We start from the raw sequence: 27,161 nt of genomic DNA, 5'->3' as shown, positions 1-27,161 counted from the left end.
GTATTAGTCTTTAAAAGGCTTCTCAACAGCCGTTATTAGTGGACATTGTAATATATATATGGCGTTCAGGTTTTCAGAAGGTTTGTTGTATAATATTAGCTTAAGTTGATTCTTGGTATATATGCTGTAGTATAACTTGCCTTTCTTGATTTCAAACTTTTGCCAAGGCATTTGTTTTAAGGAGTTAGTCCTGCTTGCCTGCCTTTCTGAGACATTCTCATTCTCACGTCTTGACTGCCCAGCATGGAGCTAGTAAGTCAATTCCTGTGACCAGTTATTTGGTTTTTAAATTTTTTATTTATTTTTTATTTTTCAACATCTCTCCATGGCATGTAAGCTATTTATATGCTACCATTTGGCTCTCTGACCCATTTCTCATTTCTTTGTCTGGCTTCCCTTATCTGTTCCATTTGTAATCTAGGCTCTGCCATTTTGTGATCACTTTTGTAAATTGCAGTAACTATCTGGAGAGGCAAACTGGTGAAATGGCCCCTGCATCCATCATATGGTAAATTACAAACTGTGCATTTAAAGAAGGTAACATATACAACCACTTGAGATACATACATGTTCTCTATAATTAGCAAAGGGTATTTTTTAGGGGAGAAAAAGTTCTCTGTTCTAGACTACACAATTTTTAAGTTGCGACTAGTTTTAAATGTACTTTTATTGAACAGCATCAAGCACCAGTCTTACCACTTAACTTTTGAATCACAAGTAGCGCTTTCTATCAATTAGCATATAAAATATTCATTTGAAATAAAGTGTCTTATTTTCTAGATTTTTAGCACAGTGCTTTTCATCTTGGGAAACACACATTTTAGAATGTAATTTATTTTATAGCAGGTATGGAAATAATATGGGAGGACTAATTAAATGTTTTTGGATAAGTATTCCTCCTAATATAAAGCTGGCTTAGGATGAGTTCAACGCTCAGCTTTATGTGTACAAGCAACCTACGCTTATCAATATCAGCACATCAACAAATACAAACCCTGGTACTTTATACTAGGTGACTTTTCACTGAGGGGCTGCCCTGTGTACTTTATTTGGGAATGTCCTAAGCCTTCAGCCATTACAGACCACCACATAAACTGTAGGCATGGCCAAATATCCCTTGGGACAAAACTGCCATTTGTGTAAAGAGAACACAACCAGTTATGTAAACAACAGTATTTCAGGTTTAATGTATCTCAATCTGTCAAAAATAGAGCTATCCCATCTTTTTTCATCTCTACCTAAAAATTATAGACAAACCACATGGGCGGTGGCTAGGAGCTGTTCATTAAATCAAAAGTACTGATATGTTTACTCATTTTGAACATACTGGCTCTACATTGTTGTCAGGTAGGTTTTGTTATGCCACATTTCAGTGGTTGTTTAAAAAAAAAACAAAAAACAAACAAACAAAAACCAAGCCCAGGTTTTTCAGCTAGACTGTCAGATCATCGTTTCTAACCTCAAGAAAAATTTTCCAATAGCTCTGAAAGCAAGAAGAGCAAGGGAAGAAATAAATGGAGAAAGCTGAAGATTTCCTGGAATTCTTTTTCCGTCTGTGTCAAGATGGGATCACAGGGCGAGAGGATTAATTGGGTCAGAGAGTGAGAGACAGTTTAATAACAATGGCTCTGGTTCGTTTGATAGGCATGTTCAGTTAGGGATGGGTAAAGCTGCCTCTATCTCAAAAATCAAACATTAGATTACATGGACACTAATGGGGGGTGAGAGAGAGAAGGGAATGGGGAGAGAGAGAGAGAGAGAGAGAGAGAGAGAGAGAGAGAGAGAGAGAGAGAGAGAGAGAGAGAAGTATACTTTACCATCCCCGGGGATGATGCGGAGGGTCACTGTGTTGCCCGCTTCTTTGATTAGGTTGACAATGTCAGAATGGGATTTGTTGGTGATGGAACATCCATTTACTGCCAAGATCCGGTCTCCTACTTTCAGCTTGCCACAGCGGTCAGCAGGGCTCCCCTCAATAATCCGACCTATTTTGTGAGGCATAGCCACACATGCATTGCCTGCTTTGGTATTGAGTTTTAATTTTTTAAAAATTATGTGGGAATATAGTGAAGGGAGGAGAAAAGGGTTGAAAAGGGAAAGAGAAGGTTAAGTGTTAATTAATTAAAGCATTAAGCAAATGTTATTAAAGGAGAGCGCTATGCTGATGCTCAAAACATTGGCAATCTGCAGGGTGTCTAAAAAGCCACAGCCCTGAGACTAGAGCTCAAGGTAACACTCCTTTTCTGTTTTAAAACGATGGCAAAACCCATCTTCTCTCCTTAAAACAATTAGAATTTGAGACAGTTAGCAACTTGAGACTCAAGACCCCAAAATAACTTGGTGGCCGCTGGTTTATTTTGGGACTGTAAATACAAACCCCAGGGCTGGGATGGATGCTTTAACCATTCTGTGTTCCTGACACTTCATTTTGCCAACTGTTATTAAGGCTTCTGCCAATGTTTTGTTCTTTCTCCACTTACAAAAATAATCACTGGACTTCTGGTGAGGTTAAGCGTCTGCTAGCATCAAAAGTTCAATCTGAAAACACAAAGTGGACAGACACCTTTGCCTTCTGTGTGCGCTGAGGAAAGCTCTAGAAAAGGGCATAACCATTAGAGATGAGGTGGGAAAGCACCTGCACTGACACTTACTGATCATGTGGGACCTCTCTGTTCAATCAGGGAGGCTCTGCTGGGCTCCTTAGCTCTGATCTTTCTCCTGCCTCACACATTCCCTTATGGGGACAGAGTGAATATCTAGCACCTATCTGTGCTGAAAGCAGCAAACCAAAGCTAGCCAGCCTCAAGTCGCTCCCCAGCCTCTACCTTTAATCACCTACCTTTTACTCATTGGCTTACACCCAATGTATATATGCACACACAATATAAAACAGAGCAAAGGGGGTTTGTTTATTATGTGCTGGAGCTGCTATATAGGGAGAGCTGTCTTTGAGTAGTGCTCTGGTATAACCAGGTATTTGTATAATGAATTCCAGTGTGTGTGTGTGTGTGTGTGTGTGTGTGTGTGTGTGTGTGTGTGTGTGTGTTGTTTTGGGATCAGGTTTCATTGTTTATCCCCAACTTTCCTGGAACTAGCTCTGTAGACCAGGCTGTCTCGCACTCAGAGATCTGCCTGCCTCTGCCTCCTTAGTGCTGGGTTTAAAGATGTGTTCCACCACTGAGTTTCCATGTTTTTTTTTTTTAATGCAGAATTTTAGAATTCACTCTCTCAGAACTATCAAAACAGCTACATGGTTGAGTCACCTTTTGGAAATGGTGACAAAATTAGTAGGGGAGACAATAAAGTCAACTGTGTAGATGCTTTCATTATAATTTTGACCTGAAGGGAAAAACTATCTGACAAATGCACTTTGATTCCTTTAAATGTGGAGTTGACTGAGTCTGTGTCACTAATGCCAAATTCATAGAATTTTAAAGAGCAAGTGAGCTGTTGATGAATGTAGCGGGGAGGTGCGGCAATGTGTGCGTATGGGGTTCAAGGCGCCTAGTAAGTGCAGCTCAGCTCCAAGGACAGTTTGCAGCACGGAGGTCTCAAACAACAGGCATGAGGAAAGGCTCTGTCTATATAGCTCAGCAGTCTCGTGCCAGCAAGATGTTAGCGACAGTTTAATTGGCTGATTGTAAGAACCAAAGGAAAATACTCGGAGAACCAATAGTGAGTGAAAGCGCTCAGTACCCATCATCCAGCATGGAGCCTGTTGCCTGACACACCTGCTCTCTTCTTTCTGAGGACTGCAAATAAGAACTATGATAAAGCTGAGTGCATTATGGGGGTGCACTGTAGATTTGGGGGGGGGAAACCAAGTTGGGAGTTCTTCCCCCTGTTTCTTGTTATTTTAAAAGTCAGCAGAAAAGCCTTTTGAGAGTAATTTAAAAGCAAAGTGAAATAAAACAAAATAAAAACTGGCGCCTTGATGCCGGGTCGTGCATTGGGTCATGCTGGGATGACTTGATCTCTGCAGCTCAGGAAAGCATGGTTAGTAATGGTTGTGGTTACTGCAGTCACACATGTGCAGCCCGGGCTGAGTGTCGCCTTTAGGAGGAAGCAACTTATCAAGACTAACTGAAGACAGAGTGGGCTCTACTGGATCTAAACGTCAAAGGGATGGAGGCCCTGGGAGACTTAAGACAATGAGTGACCTAGGCCACTGACGCCTGTGGAACTCTTCCTGTCTCCTGTCACCTTCCAGTGTACATGGGAGATGACAAGGGACCGAGTCAGGAAGGAGGGTGCACATCCTTTGCAACAGCTGAGCTCAACTGGGATCTTAGAACTGTCTGGGTTCCTATCTGCACCCAGGAGTGGATTAGTACTTGGAGAAGGTTATGTGACTGAAATCCAAGACCTGAATTGGCCCCCAAGTCAAATGACTCTTAACTCAAGAGGTTAGCCAGTTTCTAAAGCAGCAATAAAATATAATTTAAGAGACCAGCAGCATTCAGGTAAGGATAAAAGAAGGACAACACGACACGGGGGAGGAGTATCATAGGTCATTTTTTCACTGCTTACATTTCTACTTTTCTTAGGCATTCTTGCAAACATCTGCTGCTTTTAAAAATCCTTATGACTTTTTTTTAGGCCATTGCTACTAATGATATCCTCTACTAGGACTTTTCTGAAGTCTTTCTTTGGCAAATAATTGTATAATCATTTACATTACCAAGGGGCCACTATTCAAATTTGACATAAATCTTGTGTGTACTTGAACTTGTACATGGCTACACATTTAAGAAGAAAGCTAAAAGGGGGTGGGGGAAACCCCAACAAAATCTATCAAATAAACTCCTTCTCCAATGAAGATTTTAATTTTCTGAAGAGGAAAAAACCATTAAGGCATTTGTTTCTGTTGAGAGATAAGCCCAGACTCTCTGTAAGAGCAGCAAGCGTCCCTAACTGCTGAGGCCCCCTGAGAGAGGAGCATCCTGGATTCAGTCCTTTCTAGCACTCACCAAAGGTTGTGCCCGCTTCAGGCCTGCTCACGGAGGACACGATGACGAACCCGAAACCCTCATTCTCCCCGCGCCGTATCTCCACATCATAAGGCTGCAAAACGGTGGCAGCGCTCACTACGCCGCTGCCCCCGCCACCACCGCTGCCAATGCCGCTGGTGCTGCCACTGCCAGAGCTCACAGTGTTGAGCGAGTTCTGGCTGCCCTGTGGTGTGCGCTTCTCTTCAGTCAGAGAGGCGGGCTGGTTGCTACTGTGGTGCGATGAGGCTGGCGAGGGCACCTCGTTTTCTGTTTTGGGGACTGCAAGAGAGATGTGTGTCTAAATCATTCGAAGTTCCTGGAAGATGGGCACAGCCACCACCACTTCCACCTTTTCCACCTGCAAGATGCTAACGATGGATGGCACCTTGCCTCAGAGAACACAGGCGTGAAAAGCAACCTTGCTGTGGAAACATTAATCGTCAGGCTCTGGGAAGGCTGACTACACGCTGACCCCCCCCAAAGAGCACTCCTAAATAGCACAACGACAGTACCCACAATGCTATTCAGTTCACAGCAACATCCAGTTCTGACCTTTCTCCTGTGTAGGAGGGAACTGTGAGCAGACTTTGGCTTGAGCTACACCAGTGAAGGCTGTCATCCCAGCCTCACAGGCTCCCTCCCTCAGTCATTCCCTCCAAGTCACGTGTTTGCTCAGTGTTCATCGCTGGGCAGGAGGTTGCTAGGGGTTGTACCTTTAAGGTTGGCCCAGATGGATTTCTGAGGACCTTTTGGTAAGGATGCTTAACTGCTTTCCCCAGCTCCCGGCTGTAAACATCTACTCTAACCACAGAGCTAGAGGCATTAGCTTCCTTCCAACGGTCTTGCTGCCTCAGCTAACAGGGTGGCACATCCCGTGCCTTAGGTAGAGCTGGGCACCAAGATCAGTGTGTACTGTGGTAAGTTGTGGCTGTGATTGAATTTATTCCACAAAACCTTTACTTTCATAGATATTTTTAATTATGGGAAACACAACTTTTACAACCTAACAGCTTTACGGCTACCTTGGGGGGGGGGGCAATAGGTGTATTCACACTGTTATCAAATTATCTCCACCCTCCACTCCTAGAATTTTGTCAACTTCCCCAAGTGAAACCCTCACGATTAAATAACAACTCTCCACATATTCCTGCCAGTACCTGTTCTGTGTGCTATCTGCTTACCTAATGTCACTTAATATGTTTGCACAGGACTAACGTGCTAAACATCCCAAACATTTAAGAAGTTCAAAAGAAAACTGAAACAATGATGTCAAAGTACATTGCCTTCCTACTTTAAGCCAGTGAAATCCAACAGTTTTCAACTCGTCTCAAAACCAAAACTAAACTAGCCGCGTGCCACTGGCTTCATGGAATACCATGCCAAGAACTTTGGTGGCCAGGAGTGGGTTCTAAGGACATTATTTGTGCTGGAGAAGGACAGTTACAATGGGCTCCATTAGACTCTCCCACTGGCATTTAATCACTGCGTCCTGTAATTGATTGTGCACCATTTAAAACAAGCTACGCTGGTGTTTTTTGTAAGCATCCGTTACTTCTGCCGAGTAGGCGTTTGCTTCACTAGTATGAAGGCTCCCGAGACCTCGGGCTCGCACAGCATTACTTCTTTACTAACTCCACTAACACAGCGTTTAAGCTTCCTCGTCTGGACTCTGATGGACAGGCTTTGCGTGGAGGCTGCACGCCAAGCTGAGCAGTAAGGCCATGTGCTTCCAGGAAAAGGTGGCAGAGCCAGATGCGGACATATGCTCTGAGGCACAGGCGTGGCAGGGTGGGGTGGGGTGGAGGGAGCACTAAAACCCAAGAGCATTCAGAGGCGTGTTCTTTTTGAGTTAAGCCTGAAAGGGTATTTTTGAAAACTGCAGAGGAATCAGGGACAACCTAGAACTGTCTCGCTCCTCAGCTTGCCCGTGAACGAACAAGAAAAACCTTGATGAATACAAGTGAGGCAACAGCAAGGTGCTGTGTCAGGGGGAGCTTACTTTGCAGTCCAAAGCTAGCTTCTGTTCTCTGAATCTGGAGCTGACCTTTTCTCACATTCCTGATGGGCTCTTTGGATGCCGTTTATCATCCAGTGAAGAGGAAGGTTAAGCTCTGGTTGGTGAGGGGGCAATGGGGCAGGGGCTGTGTACTCAACTAGCATGCTTCCGGACGTCTTTTTGGAGGATATGCAAACAGCATAATAATGCACTTTTGAATGACAGCACTTCTGCAAGGCTGGAGAGAAGCAAACCATCTGGAAAGTCTGAGCTCGATCACATTTGCAAACATTTGCTAAAACAGAAGCTCAAGGAGGCAGACGCGAAAGAGACAGAGCATAGTCTGAAGGAATGAATGAAAAACATACCAGCGAACACCACTTTACGCCTCACTGTGAGATTGACGTGGCCTTGCTTGGCAGCTTGTTGCATAAGCTGGACCACAAGCTGGTGTGATTTTCCAATTACTGGTGTCCCATCCACACAGATTAATTCATCTCCAGACCTCAGGCGGCCGTCCGTGTCAGCAGCACCCAGTGGTACGATGTGACCGATATAAATCTATTGAGTAATTAGATGATGGATGAAACATTGTCCTGTTGGTTTTACTATCAAGACTGATGGGCTGTACATCTCTAGAAATAATTCAATTCATTCATTCATATCCACATGCATGCCACAAACAATAACTGAGAACCCACTGTGTATAAAGCATCGTGCCAGGTGCTGCAGCAGTTTTTGAGAAATGGAAAGAGTATTTCTTGCACTGCTCTTTGACATAGACATATTTGTGGTCTGTCAATCATGTCCTTTTTCTTCTTCCACTCTGGGGAAATGGTCCCTTTACTGCCCCACTTATAAGGCCTCCTTTCCTGACTACCCAAGAACCCCACTTTCACTAAGCCCTGCTGGTTATATCAACACTTCTTTTCTTTAGGGGCCCAGCACTGTCTGCTTAGCAATAGGCACCTCACTAACCACCATAAAATGAGGGGGAAATGAAGCAGCCTGGCCTGACATTCCCATTTCTGCATCTTTCAGCACCAGAAGGCAGAGGAATGTTTATATTCAATGTCTTGCTGTTCTGCCGTTCACTAACTGTGAGTTTTAAACATCAGTGTGTGGCTTTGTCTTTCTAGTAGACAATAATGTTACGGCATTTAGAGTTTATGAGGGGAGTGAACATAAAGATGAAGGTGTTGGGCCTTGTCAGTCTCCCTCCATTTATACCAGCTCCATGACCCTGGGCCAGTTAATTACCCTTTCTGGGGCTTTTATTCTCTGGTTTGAGAAACAGGGATATATTCTGGATAAAGGAGAGAACACATGTTCGAAGTCTTTGCAGAGCACACCACACAGTAACTGCCCAGTGAATAGCAGGCTTCATTCCAAAGGGACCGGCAGTATTTCTCTTTTGTCTTCCTTCCAAGGGATCTTGTGATGTCAAATTAAATTTACCTTAAGACGCTGTGGCCCAGGGAGGAGACTCAGAGTTTCTTGATCACAGCTCAGGGTTCTTTTTCTGTTATTTAAAGGCAGGGTGCTGTTTTCTTGAACCAGCAATGCTGCCGAAGGAAGCTCCCTCTGTGTTCTAACCATTTGCTTTACCGACCCCCAGACTTTCTACTCAACTACACACATTCTCTACCTACTGCAGACACCACAGAATTGCCCACAGCAGTGAGGCCATGGTTTTGTCAGCTGCTGCCCACGGTGCCCTCTGCTTTCCTTCGTGTGTGTGTGTGTGTGTGTGTGTGTGTGTGTGTGTGTGTGTGCGCGCGCGCGTGTGTCCAGCTGTTGCAACCCCCTCACCACAAACATTTCAGAAAACATTACTTCTTTTCCTTCTCAAGACAAACAACAACAACAACAACAAATGCAGCTCCACAAAAAGCCAGTGTGAGATCCATACTACCCAAGATGAAAGAGCCAGGGCCACAGCCAGCTGCGCCCCTATCTTGGTGATATGTCACTGCTGACACCCTGCTTTGAAGTCTTAGCAAACAGCAGTTGGGGAGAGAAACAGATAGAAGACTCACGGGTTCCCCTGGCTCATTTCCACCCAGAATCCTAAAGCCAAATCCGGTCTCTTTTCTCCAGAGGAAGATGTCCTGCTCCTGGTAATCCGGAACTGCGGAGAAGGAAGAAGGCAGAGAGATCATTTCACTAATAAAGGGGATCGTGTGTCTAAGACAGGCACAGTTACATACAGGACGAATGACGTTTGCACAGATAAAAGCTTCCCAGCACAGGCAGCTACAGGGAAGGTCGTGGGTGGGCGACACAGGCGACAACAACCGGTACAAATAAGTAGCAGGATCAGTCTGCTCCGCAGATCTCCTGAACAGTTCCTAACTTAGCTCACACCACCACAGACAGCTAAGCCGGAAGTCAGCGAGGGTCTCTCCCCGCAGCACTGCTGCATCAGGAATCAAGTATGTGCCACAGCACAGAGCAAGGGGCCACAGGACAGGCGTGTACAGTGCGTCTCCCTGGAGGAGAAGCTGGCTCTGTGGATTTGAAAGTTCCTTGAAGTGACTTGTTATTTTATTGAGAGGATAAGTATTATGGTTTGGGCTAAAAGAGATTTCTAATTTATTTTTAATTATTTTCTTCTTCCCTAACATAATCAACACCATGACAAAAGTAATTTGATATGAGATCAATTTTGAGAGAGGAATAAATTTACTTTCAAGGGCTGTGGGATGCACAGCTCAGTGGGTACCCTGTTTGCCTATGCTTCTGCAGGCCTTGGGTTTAAGCACTGGCACCATAACAGAACAAAACCACCCTAGGACTTGTACATGTAGAGTTTAATATGATTTAGGTTCTATTGCCCTAGAGTGGCTAGACTTTCACATCCTTAGGCTCAAGTGATGACAGAAGCTTCTGAAAAATTAACCTTATCTCATCACTAAATTGCAGTTTTCCCTTAACTTGCCTATGGTATTTGAACATTATAAGTATTAGCTTATTATTCAATTCAGTAAGTTGCTGTTTTATATTTAACATTCAGTAATGGCCTAGTGCTTTAAAATGAAGCTCTCTGTAAATTCCAGAAGAAAATGATTGTTATGCATGAAGTCATTGTGCATAACTGCACTGTCAACTCACTGAGGTAGTAGGTCACTTCTACGTCATTCTTACTGAGTATTTTAATGTATATACAAGGTACTTTATAGTCTATAATGTGATGCAACTTTTAGTTAAGGAGAATGCATTACAATTTCGTTGCAGTGAATCTTAAAGGGGACATTAAATTACCATTACACATTCTTTCTTATTTGTTTCATTAATTGTATTTTGGGCTGTAGGAGTACCTAGGCCTGAAAATTTAATTCCCCTCTTCTCCAATTTTGTAGGATGGAATAGGAAAGATGGAAATGGTTTTTTAGATTTCACATTGGGGAAAAAAAATGTTCCTTTTTAGTGCTTTGCCTATGGCCCAAGATGCATAGTAAATGAATAATCCAAGGGAAACAAAACGAATAGGTGAATACAAGGCAGAGGTCTCAGAACCTGATATTTTGCTTGAGTTACTTTAATACTGCAACTCTACCCCGGTATGTGTATCCAATCCTTTTTTTTATTATAAATACTGAGACTAACTTGTAAAATGCCAAGGCAGATGAACTCAGCTCTATCAGGGCGCTCCTTCTGAAACAATTAGAGACAATCGTTTCCTTGAATAGTATATATATAGCATTCAAGGAAATGGTATATATTCATTCCTGTTGAGTAGCTTAGTAAATGCTGTTAATCGCCTCATGAAATGAGCTGAATCAGAGGGTGCTCCGCCTTTTTCAGCCAGTACACATGGCTGCTGGTGCTTTCTCCGAGCAATTAGAGAGCCTCTGAAGACCTTCAGCCCAGATCCCTTTTTCTCAGCATTACGTATCACAGTACCATTTGCCCATCCTACAGGGACAACTTTCTGCTTTACGTTGCAACGAGGCGTCAGATATCATGGTATACTGAGGAGACCCAACAGATTTGGGTCAATCGCCTAAGTTAGTCCACAGGAAAAAAGGTTTGCTTCCTCTCAAGAATCAACAAGAAAATGGTAATTTTGTCTAAAGAGTTTTCTGTTGAAAAGAAAGGTGCCCAGTGACATTTGGGATACAGAGACACTAACAATGAGCCAGGAAACAAAGACACAAACACCAACACAGACACGTGACAAAGAAAAGTCCTCAGCTACTTCAGGTTTAGCATATTAACAATTTTACTCTTTCATCAACTGAAAACAATTTGCCTAAATAAATATAACCTTGGTTAATGGACTGATATTGAAATATACTATGGTATTCAAATTTTATCTCTTATGATACCACTTCTTCCTATAAGAAGTGCTGTGGTTTTAGAATTACTTCCCCCAAATGTTTCATTTTCTACTTTCAGAAGAATTGTATTTTAGAAGAGCAGCAGGGTGGAGCCAGTTTTCTCACATTACTGTCTCATTTCTTCTTACTATTGGTACTTTGGCGAGGCCAGTCTTATAGAACTTAAAGTTCAAACCCAGCCATTGGTGTCTTAAGTCCTCACCTAGGGGACAATCTCTGCAGTTAATCTGCTTCTGGTGTTGGTAGTGGTCACTTAAAGTAGCAGAATGACTTTCCTTGATATTTCGTGAAAGTGGGGTCACCAGGCCCTGGTGTCGCCACTGCTACAGACACACGACGCATCTACAGACTGTGAAGACACACATTCCCCCCTCCTAATCTCATTTGATGTTTGCTTTCTCCTTGGCCAATACAAGCCTGGAAACACTCCTTCGAGCACTTTCATCTTCCCTCCCTTCTGTGAACTTCTCCCCAGACAGATGGGAACATCAAACGGGATGCATGATAATGGAGACACACAAGTTTGCAGCAGATCCTTACTCTGACATTCTCCAAAATTCGTGGCATTGATTTCTCTGTCTCTTTCCCCCTTGCTCAATCCTGACGCAGGCGAAGGTGACATCGCTGGAATATCAATTTCACAATAGTGTAAAGCTTATTAATAGACGCTCTTCCTTGGCTCAGTTTAATTCAGTTGTGATTGATGAGGGGTGTGCGACTCAGCTTTACAGTAAAGGTCATGACTACTATGGAGTTTGAAGGGCTACAGTTTGCTTCTGTTTTCACTTTCTTTTTTCATAGCGCTTTACTTGTCAAAAGGCTAATTGAACACTGAGAGTTTCCTGTGACCTCCATTACAATCGTAGGCTCCTTATGCTTAATTGGCCTCTAACCACCTTATTGAATGACCTTGTTTCAGTCATGAACAATAGAAGGCTGTGAAAACCCTCTTTGCCTTTTGAGACCGTGTAAGAATATGTGGGCCACCACTACACATCAGCACTTACTCAGGGAAGTATTGGTTCTTGAGAGAATTCACTTTTAGGCTGAAGGACGCCCTGGTGAGTTCTGAGCAGTTCAAACCAGAATAGTCTTTCTTATGTTTGAGGTGCAATTATGGAATCTGTCGACTCCGAATGAACACAAACAGAGAAATTGTTATAATCATCTTATAATCCCGGTGTCAGATCTGTAAGCGCTACTCCCTCAAGGACAGCTTCATAATGCAGGTTAAAACGACAGCTTTGACTGCTTTCTTCTCAAGCTATATCACAATTGGGGAAAACTTTATTTATAAGTTTTGTAGTTCCTTTGTAGTAAATGCTGCTACATACTAGGTGACTGTGTGAGCATCTGCTAATAAGACCAGTCATGTCACTTTTAAAGACATGGATCCAACTGGCATGTTATCTTGAGAAAATAGAAAACAGGCAAGATGGCTTAGTTAAAGTACATCAAGTCTTTAATTAACATTGAAATCCTTCAGAGGGATTCATTAACACATCTGTAATTCAGATTAAATCATTTTGACACTGCTGTTTTGGCAGATGGCCAACGAGAGGATGGAACTTTGTGAGACACTTGGACCGTGTAAAGGGAAGTGGTCATCTCTGGGCTTACCTTTACAATGCCTTTAACAATGAAGTTCAATAAAAAAGAAAAAGGTATTTTCAACATAAAGGGAAGAATATGTATAATTAATGTGCTGTGACTTACTTTAGTTTGCCTCCAGCATTTGCTTTTATTATCAAGAAATGGGGAGGCAATTCCGTGTATCAAGACTACTCCCTTTTTTTAAAAAAAAAAAAAGACAAAATAAAACATAACTAGGCCAATGGGAGAGAGAGGCAAGATTGATACAGGCTCATCAGCAGATGCCATGGGAAGAAGAAAACCTGTGTAGAGACAGAATAATTGGGGGCGGGTGCATTCATTATTCTCATTTAGCAGAGAAGAAAAAAAAATCTATGCAGATCTTAACAGCCATTAGGCTGCAACTCTCACTCAATTACAGACCCTCCAATCACTGAGGAGGCATTGATTCTCCCTTGTACGGCTGCCCCTGATTGCTTAGGTGCTGAAGAAAGCAAAACCAAACTGAAAAACATCCCAGGCATTTCATTCTGACCGCTACTTGAGCAATGTCAGTGCTTAGAGCAATGGCTCTGGCCATTACGGATATTCTTTTCCTGGTGAAATCTTCCTTAAAAAAAAAATCTATCTATCTATCTATCTATCTATCTATCTATCTATCTATCTATCTATCTATCTATATCCAAATTCTAATAGACGCTGCTGCTTAGGGTGAGGGATCCTACCACTGAGAATGGGCTCAAAGCATCCTGTCAATCCAGGGGGCCTGCCAGTAAGACAGGGAATGGCTTATTTTATGGCAGAATGATTAGAACATGGAAAACTCAATCGTAATGTGTGCTGTACTGAATAAAGCAGGGGCGCAGTCTATAGAGCGATCGCTCAAGATCCTCCGGAGTCGTGTCATCGATTGAAGACGCCACATGGTTAGAGAGAAATGTGAGGGAATATGGAACATTCTCCCTCAGAAGGAATCCCTTTAGTGGTGTTTTAAAGAGACAGCACTACAATTAGAGAGAATTCCTGGTACAAAGGCCAGGTCTATAGCACTTGGGCATCCCTGATCTAGAAACCGCAAATACTCTAAAACCCAAAGCTTTTAAGTACTGACCTAACACCACAAGAAGAAAACTCCATTCCATAAAACTTATATTCACAGATAAAAATCACTGCAAATACAGTCCGAAATGACTTTCTGGCTCTGTGTGTAAGGGATACAGGAAACATAAATGAATTTGAAATTTAGACTCAGGTCCCATCCTCAAACTATCTCATTATGGATATGCAAACATTTCCAAAACTGAAATTGTGGAAGCATTTCCCATCCCAAGCACTTGTGATAAAGGATGCTCAGCTGTGTAGTTAGCATTTGCTGCATCCATGGGAAATTTCCTTCAGCCTGGCTTCCAGAGTACTGGGATGGTATCTTCCTCAGGTATGGCTTCATCCACCCCATTTTCACAGTAGCAGGCTTGTCAGCACAGTGAGCCTTAGCCAGCTCAACAGTGTAATCTAATGGCCCACTGTTTTACTGATGTTGAGGATGTTTCAAGGGACCTCTGTCAATTGATAATCGGCAAGAGGAGAGACCCTCGTGTGTCCCTAGTTGTTGAGTTTTACCTAAGGGTTTGGTCAACTTTTCTTTCCGGGCTGCTAGCCTTATTCCCTTCCTTTATCTGAGTCACAGAGCTATGAGGTCTCCCACAACCCCCTCAGCCGGCAAAGGTATGCTGCACAGCCAAGTCAGAGAGGGAAAAACCCTTAACCTTTCCTACAGCCTGAGCTACAAATCTCCATGGAGACAACAACAGCTGTGGCCAGGGACAAAACCCATGCTAAGTGGCATCAGGAATCTAATGCCTTCCTCCTTACACATTCTCCTCCACTCCAGGGCACACTAAGCCACCAGCTTAGGAGAAAATGCCTGTGACCGCAAAATATCCAAAAGGCCTGATATGCATCTACTAAGCCGGGGGCATGTGGGGGACTTGCACTGGGAAAATGTTGAGGACTACTGATGGTGAGCGTCCCCTGTAATCATTTCTCTCAAGAAGAGAGAACGGAAATACAGAGGGGATCTTAGGTTTTTAAGATTTGGGAAGTTCCAAATCCATCTTAATAAAAAGGAAGAAGGACAAAGAGCACACCTGACCACTGTATAGATAATTAAGCTACAGCCATTCTCTGTGAGTTTTTTTTTCCTCCTCTTCTTCATCTTTTTGAGGGAAATGTTTGCAAAGACCAAAGAGGGTAAAATAAAATATTATCCCTATTTTTTTTTAAAGGGTGGCCACAAAGAAAGCACCTGACCTCATCTTATGAAGCCCCAATAACAGCTGTGCTCTGTTGTGTGCTGGAGCGGCCTCGCCAGACAGGAGCGCAACGGCTCTCACCAAGCACTTCCTTACCCGGGCCTCCGCCAGCTGGAGACATCATCTAGACTACACAGACATCCAGCAGACTCTACCTGCTCTGAGAAGCTGCACTCCACACCCTCTTCCCATTATCCACTCCGCACCCTAGGCCTCCTCTATTAAGAGGAAGTTAGAGTGTGGGGGAAGGGCCCGGGAAAGCAGGAACCCAGGCGTTACTCACGTCGGTTTTCATACATGCTCCTGGACTGGGCCCAGATTTTAAAAGGATCTGGTTTCTTCTGCCCAGAGCCGTCGGTATGATCTGGAGCAGGGGCGTCTGCAGGTGGGTACTCGGGGAGCACCTGTGTGCTGTGGCTCGGGGATGCTGTGTGCAGGCTCCGGTGGCTGGATACACTGTGCTGGGAGCTGTTCTGGCTGTCTTTCCTCTCCAGGGGCTGCTGCAAGAAAGCAAGAGAGCGGACCAAGAAAGGAAGATGACTGTGGCTCCTCCAGCAGGCAAATCTCCTCTTCATTCTGCCTTTGCTCAGCGCTTCTGTTCTTCTGTACACACACACACACACACACACACACACACACACACACACACACACCCGAGCCTGCACTATCCACAAACAATGCAACCAGGGCCAAAAACTTCTTCCTGAGACTCCATATGCTGTGCCTCTTAGTAATAAAATGTCTGCTCCGCTCTTAAAGGTTCCTGCCAGCTCCCTTCCAGCAGGGACTGGGTCAGAGCATTAGGAAGTCAGGACCAGCCCGCAGTGCACAGGTACTCACGTGCAGAGAACCATCAGGTGAAGAACTTCAATAGTTTGCAGCCAGTCAGTTCTAAAGGCATTGCTTTCTACCTCTTGAGTTACCAATACTACTGAGAGTTAACAAGTCAGGAGCAAACTTCAAGCTTGAAGCCGGGCGTGGTGGTGCACGCCTTTAATCCTAGCACTCAGTGGATCGCTGTGAGTTTGAGGCCAGCCTGGTCTACAAAGTGAGTGTCCAGGACAGCCAAGGCTACATAGAGAAACCCTGTCTTGAAAAACCAAGACTGACCGACTGACTGACCGACCGACCGACCGACCAACCAACCAACCAACCAAACAAACAAACAAACAAACAAACTTGATATCAGTCTTCCCAGACTGGTAACGTGGCCAAAGTTCAAAGTTCACAAAGTTCAGTTTTTCTCTTTTTCTTTTTCTTTTTTTGTTTTTGTTTTTGTTTTGTTTTGTTTTTTGAGAAAGGGTTTCTCTCTGTAGCCTTGGCTGTCCTGTACTCGCTTTGTAGATCATGCTGGCCTGGAACTCACTGACATCAGCCTGCCTCTGCTTCCCAGGGTGCTAGCTCAAGTACCTTTCAAAGGAAGAACTTCATTAAGTTCAAAGGCAGAGTCAAGTTCCTAGCTCAGTACAGACTTTCATTTCATGAAATGTTCTCTGAATTGACAGAGAGTACAGCCAAGACCCGGGTAACGGTTTCACCCCTGCAAATGCTGTGCTGGAGCTCTGCCTCCTTTGCAAAACTTGTATGCTTCACTATCAGGAGGTAGGATACTGGTGTGCGTGTGTGGGTACACTGGCGCGCATCTCCATCCTCGATCACACATACTTAGGATCTGTTTTTAAAGACGTTTATAAGATCGTGCCTGTGTTTGTTCTGGTCCCCTGGAGCTCTGCCACCACAGGCTACCATCGCTCCTAATCCTGGCTGTCCCCTCAGATGCCCTCCATCTTGCATTCTTTCTCAGACATGTCCATGGCCCTTCTAGCCCTTGTTTTGAAGTAAGTAGATGAAGAAAAGTCCAAAAAGAACACAGGGTTTCATATCTGTGCGGCAAGCATTTTATTGACGGAGATCTCACAGCACCTCGATTTTCTCTTGACTAATAGAGATCTGACTAGAGGTTTTGGAAAAGATCTGTACTTGAAGAAAACGTGAGGCCTGCATTCTACGGGTCTTACAGCTTTGATAGGCTTCGTCCCCTCACGTGCAAAGGTGAACTGGCGAAGAGGCGAAGGAAAACGCAGGGCAAATACATCACTACACCACCCTTTCTATCTTCAGATGGTAAAGTGCTTAGCTCTGTGCAAATAGAAAGCGTTTCCAAGACTTGACACAGGCACAATGCCACCTTTTGAGGTCCGTCCCAACACTGACATCAGCTCTCATGGCCTCACATTATGCCCTGAAAAGCTGTCCCTTCCTTGGGTGACATGCTGACGATGTTGAGGGAGAGAAGAGCACTTGTTCTCTTTTGGATGTGCATAGCAATTTGTCTTTCTCATTGTGGGCCTCTTACAAGGCTGTCAATCACAAAGCATCCACTCACTGTTGGTGTGAACATTTCACACAATATTTAAGTTTTATACTTTTCAGCGCTTATTTTTTTAATAACTAAATAGGTAGCACTTTACAAGTAAGGGATATTATTAAATGCTATTTTCATCTTGAAGAGAACTTTAGTAACTAAAATTACTGTGCACTATGACTTTTATGTTGTTAAGGAGACATTTGAAATAGAAAAACAAATCGTTCAGTGCAGGAGTTTTCCTGGGGACTCACACACTTGCCTTCAAATGCCTACTCTATTTTTGTTCCTTAAAAGAGTGGCAAATGTCTGATTGTAGGATGAGCCCATTAATACTGAGTTCATTTCACAGATGAAGTAAGTCTCTAATCCAGAAAATGTCAGTCTCCATCTGGTCACTAACCCTCCACCCGCTAGACCTGCATGGTACCGTATACCTGGTAGAATGCGCACCTGCAGCTGTTTCTGCGGGTACTTTGCAGTGTGGGTCTCACTGACTTCTTGGGTCCCTGTTCCTGAAAACGACAATTACCACTTTTCCTCCCTGTCCCACTGAAAGTCTGATGAAAGCCTTTTGGGACATGTGGCCAGCTACTAGAAATGGGTCCCTTGGGGTGATCCTTGAATATGAGAATGGCCTTCTGGTGCTAGCCTGAGCTTTCCCTTTCTTTTCTGTCACCATAATGTGCTCAGCACCTTCTTGTTCCTGCTGACAGAGACTAAGCTAATCTTGCAGCCATGCCTCCTCACCCTGACTCACTGAAACCTCCTGAGCTCATGAGCCAAGATAAACTTTTTTCCCCCCTTAAGCTGTTTCTGTCAAGAATTTCTTAGCCCCATGTGAAGAGTCATGCATTCAGAGTCATACATGTTGCTCACATGTGTTTCTAAGGACCTGAGATGTTTATCTCAGGTATAACAAATCCGAGACACAGAGGACGTAGCCTCAGGTTTAACTAGAGAGCTTGCTTGGCCGTAACGTAGTGTGCAGATGAAGTCTACTGAGAACACTTTAGCTACCTTTCAAATTATAACAGTCTTTCTCACCTCACCGTAAAGGACTCACCCACATCTCATTTAAAACAAAACGATAGCCAGAATCTTCAATGAGAGAGCAAAACTGCATCTCTGTCAAACTGTGTCTCCGAGTCCCTTTAATGCCATTTAATGTTGCCTTTGAACTGGAACATACTAGTGAAGGGAATGTCCAAAATTTGAGAATGTGCTCCAAAAAGAATGCCAGAGAACCATCCCTCGCTGGCCTAACCTGATGACAGCCCAGGAATCAGGAACATTTCTGGCTAAGTTTAGCCCTGTTGTATGTTCATTTTTGAAACTGACCACCTCCACCCAATTTAAAGATGCATTCTGTTAGGAAAACCTTAGGGATTTTGGAGTTGTATTCTGAGTGCATGTGTGCAAACATTTCAAAATATGTTTTTCACTTTCTGTGACATCCTTTATTAGAGCCCAAAATTGGTCAAGGATAAAAAGCAGTATTTATATAGAGCTCTCAAATTAAAGTGTGTGTGTGTGTGTGTGTGTGTGTATGTGTGTGTGTGTGTGTGTGTGTGTGTGTAAGAAAGTTTTATTATGTAGCCCAGAGTAAGCTTCTACTCTGGATTCTCCTGTCCCTGCTTCTGGAGTGCTGGGGTTATAGGTGTGTGCTACCATCACCTCATTTTCCAGAGTGAGCCACTAGCTCAAAGACAAGCAGCTGTAAGGCTGTAGCTTTAGCTCTGTTTAAGGAAGCCTGTGTGTGCGGTGCATGGATGGAGAGGACCACCTAGCACATTAGCAAGATTCCAGGCAAGGCTCGCCTGCAGTGACCACCTGCAGCATATTTATTCGCTCGACCAACAAATACAAACGGAGAATCTACACTGTGTGAGACACTAAGAAACAATGGGTAAATAAAAGATGTTACCTGACTGCCTGGAATTTATATCTGAGTATGAATGAATGTGTATAGATGGATATTAAAAGAATCAAACATTCAGAACATATTTCAAACAAGGTACCACAATGCCCTTTGGCCAGCAGGTTTATGGACGGGTGTATAGAAGAGTATTTTGGCAATGGACCCAACATGTGCTAAGTCCTAAGACAAAAAAATGAGTTTGGGCTGTTTGTGGAATGACTAGCTAGTGTAGCACTGTGAAAGAATGGGGGAGCTGGACATGAACTTGGAAGCCACATAATGAAGTGCCTTATATGACACTGTAGGACAGGCTTCATTGTTAGCGTTAGAAGAAGAGGAGGAGGAAGAAGAGGAAGAGTAGGAGGAGGAGGAGGAAGAGGCAGCGGCAACAGCCATTCATATACTTGAATGGAATGTAACAAGCCTTAGCATACTTCCAGGAAGTTCGGTTGGCCTCCTGGGTAGGGAAGAGATGTAGGGAAGTGTCTGGAAGCAGAGAGGCCAGTCTGAAGTCACTCTGCACCTGAGGTAACTTCTGCTGGGGCAGAGGTATGATGAGGGAGAGTGGGAGAGAGGAAACAAAGCACCCCTCCCCCGCCACTTAGAAACAATGCATCCCCCCAAGAGCAGGCCAGCTTGAGTTAAGGACTGGGAAGGGTGCTACATACCCAGACAGAAATTGCCAAATCTCTCTGTTGTCATTTGGGTGATATTTTTGAACTAAGAATTTCATTTCTGATTCTCAAATCTCAGCCAACTTGGAAGACGAAAATGGGCTTAATTTTAAAATCTCCTCAAGACTCCTCCTTGGCCATGAACTTGTATCACAAAACCTTTTAGAATGAAACTGTACCTATCTCTCTAAAATGAATGATTTCTCATACTACTTCCTGACAGGTCAGGAAAATCGGGAAGGCGCAATGGTTTGTATACATGGAAACGGGGAAAAATTTATCTCATCAGTATTTCACAGGATGATTTGGAAGCGGAGGTTCTTATAAAGTGAACTGAAAATATTTGCTGGGAAGAGCAAATGAATACAGACAGCACTTAGGAGCTTAAGATGATGAAAAGAATTCATGTGGCTTAAAAATGACAAATTGATCCATTTTAAAGCCAAATTATTTACAGTTAATGCATCTGCCAAGACCCAAGGCTACTGCGGCGATTTGCATGGACAACAGGAACAGATCCAAGTGCTGCTGAGGGATGAGGCCAAGGTCATTAGAGGTGCGAAAATTAGACACCAGGTCCAACTGGAGCCTAGGCTGCTCTTCCCTTTCCCCTCTTTCCTGTATCTCTTATTGGCCTCTGAGTCAAATTTCTTCTCAAAGCCAGGTGCAGGCCAGAGAGGACTGGTTGGACATAAAAATCAAATTTGAATTGCATAAAAGGTAAGAGGTTTAGCAAAATGGGGAGTCCATGCTTCTAGAGGCTCCTGCTGAGGGCTGTTCACCGAGGTGGGAGGTGAGAGGCCACAAGACAGCTTAGAGCCGGCCTACGCCTTTCCTCATCTACTATTCTCGCTGCTTCTCCTGTGGCCTGTGGAGGCTGTGCTGAGATTGTGTGGGGCTTTGGAATTGTGAAGACTAGGAGTGCAGTGCGTGAGGAGGGGTAGGGCACATCAGAGGGTGACGCCCAATGCAGACGCCATCTAAGAGGTCTTGCATGCGTCTCCTAAGAGATCTTGTGTCCACCCCCTCCCCACATGTCTTACTGGCTAGTTTCAGAAATTTCCTTTGACATCTCTTGCAGGTAAGAGGGGTGGGAAATGATGGGTGAGAAACTTTCTATTGCTATCCTGAAGGCACCACCTTGCCACTGGTCTTAAAACTTTTGGTGTTCCCAGCCTGCCAGCGAATTCCAAATAATCTCTCAGTTCGGCCACAATTCTTCATCCTACCTTGGGTCTGGGCTTTGTAGCATTACTCAACGCAGGTCACTGGGACTAAGCGCAAGCTCACCAAGACTTTAATCCCCACGAGGGAGGAGAGGGTCTAGACTGGTCTGTCTGCTAATGTGGTAGCTATTTCTCTCCCCAGGTGCAGGGAGGCAGGGGTATTTTCTGTCTTAGTTTCTGCATACCTGCACTATTTTATTTTACTTCCAGTGTCTCATTCAAAGGTCCACACTTAGTAGTCCTCACTACTAAGGTGCTGAATGAAAGGATGGATAAATGGTTGAGCAAGTGGGAGATAAATGTATAGATGGACGTAAGATTGGTGAACAGGTAAACAAACTAATAGATTAACAAAGGGGGAATGGAGAAGGTGGGATGTGACCCAGCAGGAACACAGCTGGATCTGACTTACAATTTGTTTTGATGGGCAATTTACAATTTACCCCACCCCCAACCCCCACGGTCTCTGCATGCGATTTAAACTGACAGTTAAAGTGAAGTTTCTAGTCAGAATGACTAAGCTGGGTCACAACACACATTTTCCAGAGAAGCCCAAACCCCTACAGCAAATGTGTCTTTTTTTTTTTTTTTTTACTTCCATGTGGCAGAAAATCTGTGATGTAGAAATCCAGGTATATTAAATTAACCAAATGTTATTACGACACCACCGTTAACCTGCCAGAGTATACAAAGACCACAAACAGCATTCAAACTAACACTAGTAAGTTAAATTACTTATTCAGAGTAAGCAATGGGGACAATCCAGGAGGTGAAACAACATTAAAATGCTAAACCCTTCTGTTCTAATAAAATCTCAACTGTCTAATTATTGAAAACATTAAAAAAAAGAAAGAAAAAGTATGGGAACACAAGGACCCTGTCCATCATCGGAGGAAGCCAAGCATGTCAGAACCTTGGGAGTACTGGGGGGGGGGGGGGGCGAGAACAAGCAACCAATAGTGTGGACCTGGTTCAGATACTATTTGCAGAGCTGGGGTGAAAGCTACATGGATCACAACCCAGGTACAGTTGCTGCACCTTTAATTACGCAGCCTGCAGAACTGACACTATCTGTCATCACCTGGGTGGCTCAACCAGCACCTGGACAGGCAGCCTCCCTGTGGATTCTCTCCAACCCTATTGCAAACATCCCATAATCATCTGTCCCATTGGCAGGACATCATCCAATTTCAAACTGGGGAAAGGGAAACAGCTTTCCATCCACCTGTACAAGCCCCCACTGATCACAGATGTTTGCAATGCTCTCCTGCCAACAGCCAGCCCTTGGCTGATAGTCCCTTAATCATGTGCAGCAGCTGCCAGTGTACCAACATGCCATGCAAGCTGCCGTCCCTGTCCTGGAGCAGGACCCAGGTGAGGACAAGCCCCAAGCTGGGAGCCTGCTCTTGAATCCAGCAGCACCCACCCTCTTAGCTTGTGGTAATTAGGAGCAAGCAGACTGTGGGCAAAGCAGTTAGGAGAGCTTTTTTCTCTAGGAATGCAGCCCAAGTAATTGGCTTGTTGCTCACTAATGACATGGCAACTACAAAAATAAACTGCGAGAGAATTCGCTTAACGGACTTCATGAACATGGGCTCCGTACATGCTCGGTACTAGGTGCTAGCAGGGTAATTCTGGAATACTTTAGGGAAGGCGATGTACAAACATCACAAAACCTCTTCTGCACAGGGGCCAACAGCAGAGAACACCTCGCTCCCTGAAATCATGTTACTAGTGCAGAGAGGTGGCTCCCTGTCAAGACCGCACAGCGCATGGGGTGTGTCAAGCAGGTTCGTGCATCAGCACAGTGTGGCCATGGGGGGGGAGGAAAAGGAGGTCTCACACTACCTCAAGCTCAGAGACACATCTTCCCAGCTGCACTCCATTTGTCTGAAGGCTGACTGTGTTTCTGACGATGACCCAGGGACAGCGATAAACACATGCAAGCATGCACGCACGCACGCGCACACCTTGGCATCTCTGTGGTTTCAGTGTGGGCACCCACCCACACTTCCCTGCCTGGACCTTAACACCAACTGACACCGGGGAGCAGGCTTGAAGTCAGTGTTCCAGTTGCCACGACGCAGTGCCATCAGAGTCACATCACTTACTGCAGCTTTTTCTCTTTGCAGAACTAGGGAGTTGGGCTACAGAATGAACGAAGCCCCTCTCCCCGCCCTCCCCTCCCCCACCGGTCTCACTCCTTAATAAACTTCTGCCTGCTGCAGCCATGCTTGGAGACAGGTGAAAAGAATTCAGCTGCAGAGCCTGAAACTGCAAAGTTTTAAAGGTCCTCCTCCTCCGGCTGGCACAGAGCTACACATCCACCCCCCCCCCCCCCGCTACACATCTCCCTGTTCTCAAATCTTCTAAGTTACAGCGAAGCCCCCTTCTTTATCCTAATATTAATGACCCGGGAAGCTTCTACCACCTAGTTCAATTTCACAGGCATTCAAGTCAGATTTTGAGTTTTTAAGTAGCATTTTAATTTGTTGTTAGTGCCCTGGGAGTAAAAGCTCAAACTACCAAGCAAAACACCATAGTCTCTAGGCTATTAGCCAGCATGCCAAGTAGGTAATGCATCTTCAAGGAAACCAGATTAAAAAGGACAGCAAAACATTGATTTTTTTTTTTTTTAAAGAATCCTATACCTGCAGCATAATGCTGCTAAAGCCGGCAAAACAACAAAGGACATTTCCCTCGCAAGGAGATGTCTTATTTTTAGTGCTGGGCAGTGAACACGGTTCCACCTGAGCACGGGCACATACAGGCAGAGCAATTCTTCTCTAAACCCACAGGCTTTTGGTTTTTGTGAATAATTCACCACTGAGTGCAGAAGGAAGAGAGCCGGTAGCCATGTGAACGGCTGCCCTGCGAACACCAGTTGAGAAGCCAGGGAGCAAGCAGGTGGAGCCTTTCCTCTCTCTTCCTCCCCCAAAGGAAACAATAGCATTTGTATCAAGTTGAAACGGCTCAGAAACTCGCCCATTCAAAGGAGTTGCGAGCATTTGCGTAGAGAAGCCAGACTGCGTTATTTTAATCTTCAGAGCGTTTGCATCTTGCTTATACATACATCTCTCTACAGTTAAAAGACAAACCCAAATACCATCTATATCAAACCCACCCCCAGAACTTCAGAAAATGAGCCTGTGCTCCTGGCTTCCGCATCCACTCTACAACACATTTAGTCAGGTGAACCCAGGCAGGTACCTTCCTTCCTGCTGGGGTCTCCCGGCTTCCTCCCCCCACCCCCCACCCCCTGCCAAGCACCAAGTAAATGACAAGTCCTTACCGACTTTGGACTCTTCTTGGGAACTGGTAGCCCTAAAAGAAAAAAAAAAATGCAACAAGGGGGTGAGGGGAAAGGAGAGACATCATTAGCATATAAATGTTACCTTTTCTTAAAGAACAACCCCCAGGTGTTTCATGGCCACCTAGTCATCTGCAGAGTTATGTCAGATGTCTCCCCAGCATCGGAGTTACCAGGCTGTTCATATCGAATCAAAGCCGAGGGAGGAGGAGAGCGGGAGGCAGGAGATCTATCTGCATTAGCTATGCTGACTTGTACTGCAGCAGCCTGGAGGCTGGGAAAAGAAATTCACAGACCTCAGCGGCCTGGGAAATTGAACACTTGGACGGAATCTCAAATGCTCTTCTGGATTAAGAGAGACTTAACTTACAATTAAGTTCAGGATATTCCCTTTCCTCGCGATCCACTTGTCAACGGAAATGGACCAATCAGGACAGAGAGAAGGGTATATATTTAGTTTTAAAGGACAGCGTGGTTAAATTTATTCCCCCCCCACCCCCTGCCACCTTTCTGTCTTTTTATTTCCCTATGTATTTCAGGCGAGGAAATGCCTTCTTTAGCTTGATGAGCTCAGCCTCAACACAAAGACGAGCAGAAGGATAAAATAGGAGCCCACAAGTCCAACAGGGTCTATGATTATCCATCCTCCCCCCATCATCAGCACACATCTTGATATCTGTCAGTCATCTAAGCAACCGCCTAACTTGGCTTCTGGAAAAGATGGGCTTGGACCGGGCTCTGGGGAGGTAAGCATGCCTCTCGGAAGGAACAAGGAAAATTTCACAAAGCCAAGGGGGGGGGGGGAAGAAAAAAGAAAGAAAGAAAGAAAGACAGTAAGAGGGAAAGACACCAGCAAAGGAGACAAAGGTGGTGGCTGAACCTGGTGGGCTGTCCTCAGACCCTGTCCTTAGTGAGAGGGCTAGAGCCAGAAGGAAGCAGTGGTCTCATGACTTCTAAGAAAGTGGGCAGCAATCAGAGGCAGGCTTGTAGGGAAGGGAGGTGAGAAAGGAAAACAAGCGCACACTGGTGTTGGGAAAGTAATCTTTTCCCCAACTGCCACCTCCTTTATTTTTCTTGTCTGAGCAGGGGTTAGACCACAAGTGCCAGAGACATTCTGGATGGCTCTGCAGAGACATTTCAACCTGGTTCTGAAAAAGCAATTCATGTACTCTGATGATTTCAACTCTTCTGAAGCCATGCTAAGTCAGTGAACGTAACAGGAAGCAGTGGAAGTGGGAAAGTGAGAAAGGAGGAAGCCACTCAGACAAGCGAGGCTAATGCACACACTGCCAGCGAGGCATGGCAAGAGCCACTGGTCCTCAGGGCAAGTTAGGGTCACTCTCTGGCAAGGTTCTCACATCACAAAAATGAGGTTACCATGGTCTGACAGAGTAGCTTGCAGATAACACCTCATTAGAAAAAAAAAAAGTGCAGTCCTGGTGTCCCCTACCCGCCTCAGGGGAGCAGAAACCTGCAGGCCTAACACAATTGCTCAATGCTTCTGATGTCAAGGTAAGAGTCACCCCAGAAACATATTTTAAAAAGTCATGATAGAGCAGAAAGAACGTTACTGTGGCGCGTGAGGCAAATGTAGGCAGGTCACTTTGGAGTCTTCTGCAACTCAGTTTTGCACTGATGATGGGGAATAACAAGGCTCACTGTTTAAGATTAAGACAATTAAATAACACAAAATCTTTGAAAGCCTCTGTCCTGGTCCTATTACAGCATCATGTTCCTCCACGTTCCTTGGCTAACTGACATCACCTATGAAAAAATGATTAGGATCAGCTGGTTCCTATCAGAGAAAAGTCTTTTTTTTTTTCTTCTGAATTAATTAACGCATAGGAAGATTTGTGGAAGGATTTACTTACAGAGTTCAGACTGGGCTGAACAATTTTTACACGACTATAATTTAAAAGAATTGGGTGCTTCCTTTGGTCAACAGGCCGTCCTTAAGGAATCTTTACCAAACTGCATTAATGAGTCACTGCGTATGCTTCAAAACTACATACTATCACATGGCTATGTTCGCATTTTCTCCCAGTTCATACACACTTAATTAGAATAAGCCAAGTTCCACTACAGCCAATTTTTACTAAGCTTGCCTGAGCAGCACCCCACTGGCCCTCCACAAACTTCTTGTGGAGTCTCCAGCTGGCTTTGTAAGTCTGAGATCTGGGCATCCACCAACTGTCTCTTAAGATTGCCATTTGTAGGGTAATGGGGATTTTTCATGCTCTGCTACAGAGGAACAAGCATACATTCTCTACAGCGCATCCACAAAGACGCTCGCAGCAGCATTCTGATGCACAGGAAAACTGGTAGCACCAGCGCTTCTAACAGCCTGCCGGTGACCAACCCACAAAGCACTCCACGTGGGTTAAAAGGAATGGGCGCTCTCTCCAGGTAACAATGTGACTGATTCCAAAA

At 44.5% G+C, this 27,161-nt stretch overlaps 1 protein-coding gene across 25 annotated transcripts in view; it reads right to left on the bottom strand.

Annotated features, from left to right (window-relative positions):
- Nucleotides 1–27,161, bottom strand: part of MAGI1 (membrane associated guanylate kinase, WW and PDZ domain containing 1) — a 620,267-nt gene that overhangs the window by 15,423 nt on the left and 577,683 nt on the right. For 8 of the 25 annotated variants that reach the window (XM_084765508.1, XM_084765498.1, XM_084765509.1 and 5 more), the window contains 7 exons: nt 24,714–24,745; nt 15,519–15,735; nt 11,871–11,954; nt 9,027–9,118; nt 7,356–7,548; nt 4,971–5,270; nt 1,818–2,021 (listed from right to left, as the gene is read on the bottom strand). In XM_084765508.1, coding sequence (XP_084621634.1) covers nt 1,818–2,021; nt 4,971–5,270; nt 7,356–7,548; nt 9,027–9,118; nt 11,871–11,954; nt 15,519–15,735; nt 24,714–24,745 — 1,122 coding nt within the window. The remainder of the gene's footprint in view (nt 1–1,817; nt 2,022–4,970; nt 5,271–7,355; nt 7,549–9,026; nt 9,119–11,870; nt 11,955–15,518; nt 15,736–24,713; nt 24,746–27,161) is intronic. The other 17 variants (XM_084765511.1, XM_084765517.1, XM_084765518.1 and 14 more) reach the window with 9 other exon arrangements.

Source organism: Acomys minous, assembly GCF_964271855.1.
Source record: "Acomys minous genome assembly, chromosome: 17".
NCBI classification, from domain to species: Eukaryota; Metazoa; Chordata; class Mammalia; order Rodentia; family Muridae; genus Acomys; species Acomys minous.
This window is presented reverse-complemented; position numbering and strand designations above follow the sequence as displayed.